Consider the following 13,111-nt stretch of genomic DNA (forward strand, 5'->3'; position numbering starts at 1 on the left):
TTCCGAGAATACCTCTGTGTGTACTGGTGCAATGATTTTATGTCACAGTATGAAATCAGAGGCATATAGAGGTAGAGTAGGGCTGTGACATATCTCCATGGCGGCCCTTTATTAATGGTTCTAGTCACACAGGGCCATAAATCCGACATCTGTCCTTATACTCTGGGCACATGGCTGTACGCGATGTCACAGGTCACTCGGGCCTGGAGAATGGAGGGTGCCAGGCTGGCACTCACATGTGGGAGCAGACAAGCGCTGTAACTTGGCAACACATCAGGGCTAGGGTTATTTTACCTGGTCACAAAGAGGTTAAATTAAAAAAAAATCAAAACATCTTATTTTTCAATAAAAATATTTGTGTCCATATACTTTAATACCAAGAAGCCTGGGAGCGTTTAATCTCATCTATTCATTGCAACAATCTGTGCAGTACACGAATATCACTAATCACATGCCACTAGAACACATATACAAAACTGGTACAAAAGAAAGCTAGAAAACAGCTCAGGACTGCGCAGGTGCGGGACACAAGTAACACAAGCTTCTGATAATGACGGCAGCTCACCGCTCCTCCATCCCGTATAGCAGGTGCCGCCACACTGCAGGACTACATTTCCCGGCATCCCACACGTCCCTATGTGATGACGTCACCCCGCGACGGCCGTGTATGGAGTGTTATGTGCCGGGCCTTGTGTATGGTTGTCGCGGCCGCTCCGGGGCCTTTTCCTGGACTCTTCCCCTGAGGTAATGGCGTGTATAGTGCGACAGCGGCCATACCGCGCTCCGGGCATTACAGACGACTGTGTGGCGCCATTTCTTCATGTATCTATGTAGAAGTAATATGGCTGACTGACAGCCCCTGAGCCAAGCTGTTCGTGACCATCATCCTCTGTGGCCGTCACGGTGCTTCTCCCAGTGTTGTTCATGGTCTCTGGGACGGATTATAGGGCGATGGAGACGGGGAAGCTGGGCGACCGCAGGGACGGATACGGGGAAGCTGGGCGACCGCAGGGACGGATACGGGGAAGCTGGGCGACCGCAGGGACGGATACGGGGGAGCTGGGCGACCGCAGGGACGGAGACTGGGAAGCTGGGCGACCGCAGGGACGGAGACTGGGAAGCTGGGCGACCGCAGGGACGGATACGGGGAAGCTGGGCGACCGCAGGGACGGATACGGGGAAGCTGGGCGACCGCAGGGACGGAGACTGGGAAGCTGGGCGACCGCAGGGACGGAGACTGGGGAAGCTGGGCGACCGCAGGGGCGGAGACGGGGAAGCTGGGCGACCGCAGGGACGGATACGGGGAAGCTGGGCGACCGCAGGGACGGATACGGGGAAGCTGGGCGACCGCAGGGACGGAGACGGGGGAGCTGGGCGACCGCAGGGACGGAGACGGGGGAGCTGGGCGACCGCAGGGACGGAGACGGGGGAGCTGGGCGACCGCAGGGGCGGAGACGGGGAAGCTGGGCGACCGCAGGGACGGATACGGGGAAGCTGGGCGACCGCAGGGGCGGATACGGGGAAGCTGGGCGACCGCAGGGGCGGATACGGGGGATCTGGGCGACCGCAGGGGCGGATACGGGGGAGCTGGGCGACCGCAGGGGCGGAGACGGGGGAGCTGGGCGACCGCAGGGGCGGAGACAAATTGCAGCATGTTGTCAGAAGAGGGCGATCTTAAAGGGAACCTGTCACCTCACAGGTGACATATTAACCTGCAGATATGGGGTTACTCTGAAGCTCCCTGGCACACGCACTTAGGCCGGATTCACATTTGCATCTGTGTGCGCAGCGTACAATCCACATGCGTACATATCTTTAATATGGTGTACGCAAGGACATGCTTGCGGATGCGTACGCATGCGTCGTTTTGCAGTGCTAAACATGTTGTATTTTTTGAGGTGTCAAATATTGCGCAATCGTCTGCATGTGGACAATTGCATCCAAAAAACGCATTACTGTCTATGGGAACTCATTGGTACGCAAAATGTCACTGCCTCCACCATGCACATAAAAAATGCAAACGCATGCCAAAACGCATTTAAACACATGCATACGCAGCGGTTTTGTTTGTGTCATGGGCAAGATGATGCGCGGACGTAAACATGCTTTTGCATGCGTTTTGGCATGAAGATGCGCTGCGGACACATAAGCAAATGTGAACTTAGCCTTAGATCCCCGCTGATGGAAGGAAATTAACTTTATTCCCCCAGCAGAGTTCCGGTTTCAGCCACAGGGGTGGCGCGGGTTCAGTCACTGCTCTGTAGTGGCTGTAACTGCTCCCCCGACACTGACTGACAGCAGGATTGGCATGAGACCCGGCTGTCACTCAGGGCCGGGGCGCGGTTACAGCTGCCTTATACACAGAGCAGTGATTTTACCGCATCGAGGAGATCGGGACGTCAGAGGGTGAGTATATCATGATTTTATTATTTTTAACATTACTATTGATGCTGCATATGCAGCATCAATAGTCGGGGTAAAATCCTGCAGCGGAACCCGCAGGGATAACCGCAGCGGGTTTGCCCTGCAGATTTATCAAATCCGCTGCGGGAGAACCCGCAGGGACAGGACGCAACGTGTGAACATAGCCTTACAGTAAAATGAAAAAACTTGATCCAGAATTGTTCTAACTGTATTGTGCTGTTCTTCTGTTATTCCTCATGGGAAATGCTAGTATTTATTAGATAGAAATGTGAGTAGCACTGAAAGGTCCCACGTTCTCACTGGCATGGAGGAGATGGATGGTGCAGCCAGTGTTTAGTTTTATACAGCCTGGTTCTGGAGTTGGAGATGTTGGTTGTTTTAGGAGTCTCCAAACAACTCTGTTCAGAAGACTGCTGCTTGGTGATTTGTCTATGTGCATATCCTCATCATCTCCTATTTGTTTTTTTCTTCCTTTTACTTCCTGTTGTCTCACTCTGTTGTTTGTGAGTGCATATTTGCATGATTGGTATTTTCATTTATCCCTTTACATCTACTCTTGTTAGTCTGGTTTGTGTATTCTTTTACACTACAACTTCCCTGGGTGGGGGATGGTACAGATACGGCTGATTTAGGAGCTCAGCAAGGCACGTGGCCCCGGCCTCTTTACCATCAGAAGTAATTAGGGGAGCAGGGAAAGCTAGGGTGCTCCTAGCTTTAAGGATGAGGAAGGAGCCCCTAGCCCTGGGATATCCAGTAACAGTGCCACAAAACGCGATGTCCAGACCAGCTGTGGGTCTCCTGTCCAAAACTCATCAACTTCTACATGGACGTGTAATGAGGTAATCAGGCTCGGTTTAGGAGACCCTGTGCTAGTTCGGACATTGCGGCCCACATGTGGGTTATTAACCCCTCTGTGACCTTAGACGTACTATCCCGTCGAGGTGCCCTGGGCTTATCTGACCCTGGACGGGATAGTACGTCATAGCCGATCGGCCGCGCTCACGGGGGGAGCGCGGCCGATCGCGGCCGGGTGTCAGCTGCTTATCGCAGCTGACATCCGGCACTATGTGCCAGGAGCGGTCACGGACCGCCCCCGGCACATTAACCCCTGGCACACCGCGATCAAAGATGATCGCGATGTGCCGGCGGTGCAGGGAAGCACCGCGCAGGGAGGGGGCTCCCTGCGGGCTTCCCTGAGCCCCCCGCAGCAACGCGATGTGATCGCGTTGCTGCGAGGGTCTCCTCACCTCCCTCCCTGCTCGAGCCCCGGATCCAAGATGGCCGCGGATCCGGGTCCTGCAGGGAGGGAGGTGGCTTCACAGAGCCTGCTTAGAGCAGGCACTGTGAAGGCTGCAGCGCTGCATGTCAGATCAGTGATCTGACAGAGTGCTGTGCAAACTGTCAGATCACTGATCTGTGATGTCCCCCCCTGGGACAAAGTAAAAAAGTAAAAAAAAAATTTTCCAAATGTGTAAAAAAAATAAAAAAAAATATTCCAAAATAATGAAAAAAAAAAAAAAATATTATTCCCATAAATACATTTCTTCATCTAAATAAAAAAAAAAAAACCAATAAAAGTACACATATTTAGTATCGCCGCGTCCGTAACGACCCGACCTATAAAACTGTCCCACTAGTTAACCCCTTCAGTAAACACCGTAAGAAAAAAAAAAAAAAAACGAGGCAAAAAACAACGCTTTATTATCATACCGCCGAACAAAAAGTGGAATAACACGCGATCAAAAGGACAGATATAAATAACCATGGTACCGCTGAAAGCGTCATATTGTCCCGCAAAAAAAGAGCCGCCATACAGCATCATCAGCAAAAAAATAAAAAAGTTATAGTCCTGAGAATAAAGCGATGCAAAAATAATTATTTTTTCTGTAAAATAGTTTTTATCGTATAAAAGCACCAAACCATAAAAAAATGAGGTATCGCTGTAATCGTACTGACCCGAAGAATAAAACTGATTTATCAATTTTACCAAACGCGGAACGGTATAAACGCCTCCCCCAATAGAAATTCATGAATAGCTGGCTTTTGGTCATTCTTCCTCACAAAAATCGGAATAAAAAGCGATAAAAAAATGTCACGTGCCCAAAAATGTTTTCAATAAAAACGTCAACTCGTCCCGCAAAAAACAAGACCTCACATGACTCTGTGGACCAAAATATGGAAAAATTATAGCTCTCAAAATGTGGTATTGCAAAAAATATTTTTTGCAATAAAAAGGGTCTTTCACTGTGTGACGGCTGCCAATCATAAAAATCCGCTAAAAAACTCGCTATAAAAGTAAATCAAACCCCCCTTCATCACCCCCTTAGTTAGGGAAAAATAAAAAAAAATGTATTTATTTCCATTTTCCCATTAGGGCTAGGGTTAGGGCTAGGGTTAGGGCTAGGGCTAGGGTTAGGGCTAGGGTTAGGGCTAGGGCTATGGTTAGGGTTAGGGCTAGGGCTATGGTTAGGGTTAGGGTTAGGGTTGGGGCTACAGTTAGGGTTGGGGCTAAAGTTAGGGTTAGGGTTTAGATTACATTTACAGTTGGGAATAGGGTTGGGATTAGGGTTAGGGGTGTGTCAGGGTTAGAGGTGCGGTTACGGTTACCGTTGGAATTAGGGTTAGGGGTGTGTTTAGATTAGGGTTTCAGTTATAATTGGGGGGTTTCCACTGTTTAGACACATCAGGGGCTCTCCAAACACGACATGGCGTCCGATCTCAATGCCAGCCAATTCTGCGTTGAAAAAGTAAAACAGTGCTCCTTCCCTTCCGAGCTCTCCTGTGTGCCCAAACAGGGGTTTACCCCAACATATGGGGTATCAGCGTACTCAGGACAAATTGGACAACAACTTTTGTGGACCAATTTCTCCTGTTACCCTTGGGAAAATACAAAACTGGGGGCTAAAAAATAATTTTTGTGGGAAAACAAAAAGATTTTTTATTTTCACGGCTCTGCGTTATAAACTGTAGTGAAACACTTGGGGGTTCAAAGTTCTCCCAACACATCTAGATAAGTTCATTGAGGGGTCTAGTTTCCAATATGGGGTCACTTGTGGGGGGTTTCTACTGTTTAGGTACATTAGGGGCTCTGCAAACGCAATGTGACGCCTGCAGACCAATCCATCTAAGTCTGCATTCCAAATGATGCTCCTTCCCTTCCGAGCCCTCCCATGCGCCCAAACGGTGGTTCCCCCCCACATATCGGGTATCAGCGTACTCAGGACAAATTGGACAACAACTTTTGAGGTCCAATTTCTTCTCTTACCCTTGGAAAAATAAAAAATTGGGGGCAAAAATATAATTTTTGTGAAAAAATATGATTTTTTATTTTTACGGTTCTGCATTATAAACTTCTGTGAAGCACTTGGTGGGTCAAAGTGCTCACCACACATCCAGATAAGTTCCTTAGGGGGTCTACTTTCCAAAATGGTGTCACTTGTGGGGGGTTTCAATGTTTAGGCACATCAGTGGCTCTCCAAACGCAACATGGCGTCCCATCTCAATTCCTGTCAATTTTGCATTGAAAAGTCAAATAGCGCTCCTTCCCTTCCGAGCTCTCCCATGCGCCCAAACAGTGGTTTACTGCCACATATGGGGTATCAGCGTACTCAGGACAAATTGGACAACAACTTTTTGGGTCCAATTTCTCCTGTTACCCTTGGTAAAATAAAACAAATTGGAGCTGAAGTAAATTTTTTGTGTAAAAAAGTTAAATGTTCATTTTTATTTAAACATTCCAAAAATTCCTATTAAACACCTGAAGGGTTAATAAACTTCTTGAATGTGGTTTTGAGCACCTTGAGGGGTGCAGTTTTTAGAATGGTGTCACACTTGGGCATTTTCTATCATATAGACCCCTCAAAATGACTTCAAATGAGACGTGGTCCCTAAAAAAAAATGGTGTTGTAAAAATGAGAAATTGCTGGTCAACTTTTAACCCTTATAACTCCCTAACAAAAAAAAAAATTGGTTCCAAAATTATGCTGATGTAAAGGAGACATGTGGGAAATGTTACTTATTAAGTATTTTGTGTGACATATCTCTGTGATTTAATTGCATAAAAATTCAAAGTTTGAAAATTGCAAAATTTTCAAAATTTTCGCCAAATTTCCGTTTTTTTCACAAATAAACGCAGGTACTATCAAAGAAATTTTACCACTATCATGAAGTACAATATGTCACGAGAAAACAATGTCAGAATCACCAGGATCCGTTGAAGCGTTTCGGAGTTATAACCTCATAAAGGGACAGTGGTCAGAATTGTAAAAATTGGCCTGGTCATTAACGTGCAAACCACCCTTGGGGGTAAAGGGGTTAATGATGGATATGTAAAATCCGTTTTATTAGTAGGGGTCTCAGTGTCCAGGCCTTCTCATTTTCCTCTAAACATTGGACACTTTTAATTATTGACTTTTATTGAACTGGTAAATTCATAGAAAAAAAGCTTTCAGATTGGTGTTTCCTGAGTTATGGCTGGCATCATGTGGCACAAGGAGCTGTGTGGCACGGGCATAACAGTTACACGCTGGTGGCTCACGGATGACCGACTGTTTAACTGACATCCTCAGGAACATCCCAGACTGAAGTCAGCCGGTGACGCCCTACTTGTGCCTAGATGCGACCTCTCCGCTATAAAGTACAGGCACTACTATGTTTTATTTCTCTATGATCAATCATGTGTATGGAATTGGTTTACAGTCGTATTTGTTGCATGTATTCAGTCTTAAAAACATCTGAAGGTATAGGAAAGTGTAATTACCCGAAGGTATAGTCACATTATCATGTGTTTGGGGAGTTCATGGGGTAACCCTGAACAGAGGGCATACATGAGATGCGAACAGAGTAAAGACTGTTATCATGAGCTGTCACCATTTATGTCAGTGTCTCTATGGGAGTTTTGACAAAATGATGTGCGCAGGAATTAAAAATGTCTGCCTGTTCATTCCTTGCTATTTAATTACCGTATTCACTTTCTGTTAGATGTGTTCCAAAAATACAACTAACCTCCCTCCTGAATTCCCCAGAGTTTTAGCAAGTAACTGTTTAATCCCTATTTTTACATAGGGATCTCTACAAAAATAAATAAATAAAATGATTAACATTTTAATACTGTATTCTCACCCATCCCTTGTAGATTGTGAGGCTTCGCGGGCAGGGTCCTCTCTCCTCCTGTACCAGTTATGACTTGTATTGTTTAAGATTACTGTACTTGTTTTTATTATGTATACCCCTCCTCACATGTAAAGCGCCATGGAATAAATGGCGCTATAAAAATAAATAATAATAATAATACTGAAAAAAAACCCTCCTTTTAAGGGTGTATTCCCACAATCAGGAAGTAGCAGCGCTTTGGACACAGCGTAACTTCGCTGTGTTCTAATCACGCAGGTCTCTGCAACAGAAATTGACATGCTGCGTCTTGTAAACCCGCACCGTGGGTTAGTTTACACCGCGTCAAATAGAAGTACAGTGGGCATGGGATTTCTATAAATCCCTTCCACTGTACTTGTACTGTTCAACGCAGTGTTTTGAACATAGCCCAAGTGCACTGCTCCCAAAACACTGCTATTCCTGATCGTGGGCACATACCCTACAGGCTTGTACTGTGACGGAAAGCGGTTGTTGGAGCACTTGCTAAATTTGTAGATGCTGTGTTTGGGAACTGCCCCTCGTCAGTGCAAAGTGCGACATCTGGTTTGTTCGAGAGTAGTAGTGATGAGTGAGTGTACTTGTTGCTCGGGTTTTTCCCAAGTATTTGTGACTGCTCTGAGATTTAGTTTTTGTTGATGCAGCTGCATTATTTACAACTGCTACTCAGCCGGAGTACATGTGGGGGTTGCCTGGTTGCTAGGGAATCCCCACATGTACTCAAGCTGTCTAGTAGCTGCAAATCATGCAGCTGCGGCAAGGAAAACTAAATCTCCGAACACTAACAAATACTCGGAGACCACACGAGCGTGCTCTGGAAAATCCAAGCAGCGAGTACACTCGCTCATCACTAGAGAGTAGATATTGACTTTTAGGGTTGCTACTTCTTCTAGGTGGCACTAGCATTCCAGTCCTCTTCCTCTCTGAAGAGACAATTTGCTTGTTTCCCAGAGTAGCATTGTAGTTTGTCTGCTCCCCTTGGCACATCGGGCTTGAGATGTCACTCTCCGCAAGGAGAAACGTTACCCCTTGAATCCTACTTACTTTGACAAAAGAGTGAAAAGGAAGCACATGGCACTCCCCTCTTTTCATTCCAATCCCATTTTCTGGGTCCCTACTTGTCCCTTCTTGATACTACTAGGAAATGCCCATTCTGCCAATGGCCACAACAAGACGCACCTTAACTGGTGATTTGGAAGACACCAACTGTGTATCTGTATGGGGAAAGTAAAGAAAGCAGCATTGACCTGGTTAGAGTCAGAATATGAGCTTCTCGGGATTAATCTGTCATGTTCGATCTTGTGTGACTAGGAGACTTTTATGGTGATCAGAATCTGAACATGCTCTTGCCGATTAATATAATTTTCATGCATTAAACCTAAGTTTGTCAATGTGTAAAAGAAATTGCCTGCTCAGATTTGCATCTCTGTGGTACGTGTAGACCAGGGGTGTCAAACTGCATTCCTCGAGGGCTGCAAACAGGTCATGTTTTCAGGATTTCCTTTTACTGCACAGGTGATAATTTAGTCACCTACGCAAATAATGAGTTGGTGATTAAATTATCACCTGTGTAGTACAAGGAAATCCTGAAAACATGACCTGTTTGCAGCCCTCGAGGAATGCAGTTTGACACCCCTGGTGTAGACTTTATATTAGGTTTATATTGCCACGTGTAGACTCCCCTCTGTGGGTTAGAGATGCAGCTACAGAAACATGAATATTTTTGATAATGTTCCTGAGATATGGATCGTTCTTATTAATTACGATTGTGTGCATATTCATCCCTTTTAGATGCCTCATGCTGAAAAGACCTTATCACACCACATACCTGATTCATCCATTGAACCTTGCTTGAAAAAGTCCCGTTCAGACTCCTCCTCATGGGAGAGGAGAGATACTGATCTGTGCAAGGAACATGAAGCAAAGTCCCAGAAATGGAGATTCTCCACCGTCACTGAAGAAAGATTCCATCAGTCAAACAGATGTGAAAGTGAAGGAGTTGGAGGTGGTATACATGTAAAATGTGAGTCGGACACACAAAGTTATCACTCGGGTCAAGTGGATCCAAGTGAGCAAAATTGCAATAAAACCAACCAGCATTCATTTCTACTTCCTAAAGATGAGAAACCAGACTATAACTCTGATGTGTCGTTTTCAGAAACCAGCACTTCATTTATCGGACCACTTTGTAAACCATCGCCTCAAGTGAAACCTCTACCTGAAGAGCCAAGAAATGGAAATGCTGCTTCTTCTTTCAGAATTGACACTGTGGAGCTGGGTAAATTGGCCAGTCAATCGAAAGGCAAAGATGGCATGGACTATGAGCTGCGGCAGTTTTATAAAGAGTTAGATGAGCTTGAAACCGTGGCTAATGACCAAGATAAGAGGGCCACCTGCACTGAAGTGGATGGTAAGCAACATACCCTGTCAAGTCCTTACCCTGACAAGATACCAGCTATATACCCTCCCAACCATGGCCAAGTGCCTACCTCACTGCCATTCGGGCCTTTACCCAGCGCACCTTCAAATTTTCTATCTCTTACCCACCCTGCTAGAGAAGAATCAAGACCACAACTTGAAAGACCTCCACTACCTCCTAATAATAATCCGTTTTCTTGTTTTGGTCAAGCTCCATATCGTCCAGCAATCTCATCACTTGTAAGCTATGCGGTACCGCCTCCAAGGGGACCGCCAATGTTTGATGGGAGCCATCCTCCTACATTCATACTTCCTTATGGCCCACCCCCACCACGATTTAATTATCCAGTAACTTTTCAAAGGCCAAGTAACACACTACCCCCACCACCTACTTCAAATTTTAGTTACATTACTAGAAATGAACCTCCGCCTTGGCTTGGGACGACTGCACCTCCTGAAAGCCGCTTCACCTCTCTGCGGATGCCTGAAATCAAACCATTTTCACAAAGCACAACTTATAGGACATGGCAAGATCCTCAGCAGAATGATCATTGTAGACCGGAAGATGGACAGTTGTGTGATCGCATATTACCGCATACGGGTAATTTGTCGCATGAACAGCATCTTGGCAGATTCAGAGATGGCGGTAAAAGAAGAATGGTGCTGTTAAGAGGAGTTCCTGGCTCGGGTAAAAGTACGCTGGCTCGGTTAGTATCATCAAGACCATGATCTGTAGGTGAATATTGAAACCGTGAAAAGGTGTCCTTTTAATTTTTTTTTAACCTTTTATAGAAATACCCACACACGTGGGGGCTACTTCTGCATTCATGACCTTCCTGGATGGGACAGCCACCAGGCCCACCATAGCAATTTATTATCTATACACATGATGGGATGCCACAGTTACCGGGCCCACAATAACAACTTATCTAATCACATGATAGGCAATATGTTTCTAATTGCTAGGGGTTTAACTGGTTACACCTCCACAATCTTAACCCCTTAATGACTGCTGTCAATTTCGGAAAATGGCATTTAATGCATAAGGTCCAGACAGTATGCCGTTCCACGCGCCCAATGTTCCACCAGTTGAAGGCCCCATTGACTGTCATGATTATGCTTACGTGGAGAAAAGCTTATGGCCGGTGCTCATAGGAGATTATGATTTTTCACTATATACTGCTGGTATTGCAATATATAGCATGTGATCAGATGATCGTAGGTTCAGGTCCCGTAAGGTGACTAAAAAATAAATAAAAATAAAATGTTTGAAATAACCCCTCTTTCCCCTTTTAAAAATAAACATACAGAGCTCAGCATAAACGAGTACACCCCTTTTGAAAAGTACGAGTTTAATCACTATCTCGCTGAACACAAACCTTTTCCAAAATGTTGACGAGACTGAGTTTCAGCACTCATGCAGCGCCACATACGGACACTGCGATCACCATGTTGCACTGTAGGCGCCATGCATTTTTATTTGTACTCCTTACTTTTGCGTACAGTTTTGAAACCATCAGTTCCAAAAACATTTATCTTGGTCTCCTCACGCCAGAGAATGGAGTCCCAGTAGTCTTCATATTTTTCAGCATGGGCCCTAGCAAGTTGTAGGTGTTTTTGTGTGCATGGACTTTAGGAGAGGCGTCCTTCGTGGATGACACCTGTGCATACCATTCCTTTGCAGTGTACACCGTATTGTGTCACAGGAAACACCCCGTTTTGGCTTTCTACTTTAGCTAACTGCAGTGAGCTTGCATGTCAATTTTCTTCAACCTTTCTCATTAGAAGATGCCTCTTTTTAGATGTTCACTTTTGTGGCCGGCGTGGACGTCTCTGTGAGATGGTTGTATTTCCATCTTTTTTACATTTTTGTATCACTTTTGTTTGCAGTATTTTGACAAGTAAAGCTTTGCTGATCTTCCCGTAGCCTTCTCCTTTCTTATGTAAAGAAATAATTTTCCTTCTCAAGTCTTGTGACATTTCTCTCCCATGTGGTGCCATTGCTGACAGCATCAAATGGGAAGAGGTTCTCCTAAGTAACACCCTTTTATAATCAGCTCTCTGCTAGACACCTGTTCAATGAATAATTAGACTTGCTTGTGGTTGAAGTAGTTAGAATGGTCTTGAATAAATTCACTAAGAAAATTACTTCTTTTTTTGGGGGGGGGGCAAAATAATGAATCGTGTTTGCAATCAATAGCCCACATTTGTGGTAGTATTTTGCAGTATGGTATCCCATAGAAAATGTTAATTTAGAGAGGAAACTAAAGGTTATGTGACAAATCTGTTGGGGTGCACTCATTTATGCTCAGCACTATATATGGTATTGCTGTGTCCGTAAATGTCGAAATATCAAAATATAAAACTAATTAACCTGATCAGTAAAAGCCGTAAAAAGAAAATCTGCCGCCACTGCAGAGAATGTATGCAAAGTGATCAAAACATTGCATCCAACCTAAAATAGTATAAATAAAATGTCGGCTCACTATGCAAAAAACAAGCCTTTCGCATAGCTACATCGATGCAAAAATGAAACCGTTACAGGTCTTGGAAAATAGAACAAAGCAAAAAAAATTGTATAGCCATAATTGTGCTGACGTGGAGAATCAGGTAGTAAGGTCATTTTTTACAGCACAATAAATAACGTAGGAACAAAAAACAGACGGAATTGTTTTTGCTTTATCCTGAAATTTATTGCACTTGATGTGTTTTTTTTTTTTTTTTTCCATTTTACAGTCCATCTAATGATAACAGGAATGGTGTCATTCAAAATAAAAACTTGTCCCTCAAAAAACAAGCTCTTATATGGCCATGGAAAAATAAAGTTAGAACTCTTAAGATGCGTAGGGAAAAACGAAATCTTAAAAAAATTTAAATCTACTTGTTTCTATGTTTTTGCTGTGTTTTTTAATTCAAAATTTAAGCTGCATTTTGCAGTTCCAGCAAAAGCTGAGATTTCAGAAATCTCATGCACACACATTTGTTTTTTTCTCCTGGATGAATTGGAAAATTGCTGCTTTTTTGCAAACTGCAGCATGTCACTTCTCTCTGTGTTTTTGCAGTATTTTTTCACCAATAGAAAACAATGAGTACGTGCAAAAATGCAGGTATCGGGTTTTTC

General features: G+C 44.6%; 1 protein-coding gene across 2 annotated transcripts in view; it reads left to right on the forward strand.

Moving 5' to 3' along the window:
- The first annotated feature begins 604 nt into the window (after positions 1-604).
- LOC138671087 (NEDD4-binding protein 2-like 2) overlaps positions 605-13,111 on the forward strand; it is a 29,993-nt gene continuing 17,486 nt past the window's right edge. The window contains exons 1-2 of one of the 2 annotated variants that reach the window (XM_069758992.1): positions 605-744; positions 9,364-10,697. In XM_069758992.1, coding sequence (XP_069615093.1) covers positions 9,364-10,697 — 1,334 coding nt within the window. In that variant the 5' untranslated portion in view covers positions 605-744. Of the gene's footprint in view, positions 745-9,363; positions 10,698-13,111 lie in introns of those variants that run through there. The other variant, XM_069758993.1, reaches the window with a different exon arrangement.

Source organism: Ranitomeya imitator, chromosome 3 (assembly GCF_032444005.1).
Source record: "Ranitomeya imitator isolate aRanImi1 chromosome 3, aRanImi1.pri, whole genome shotgun sequence".
In the NCBI taxonomy this organism is placed as follows: Eukaryota; Metazoa; Chordata; class Amphibia; order Anura; family Dendrobatidae; genus Ranitomeya; species Ranitomeya imitator.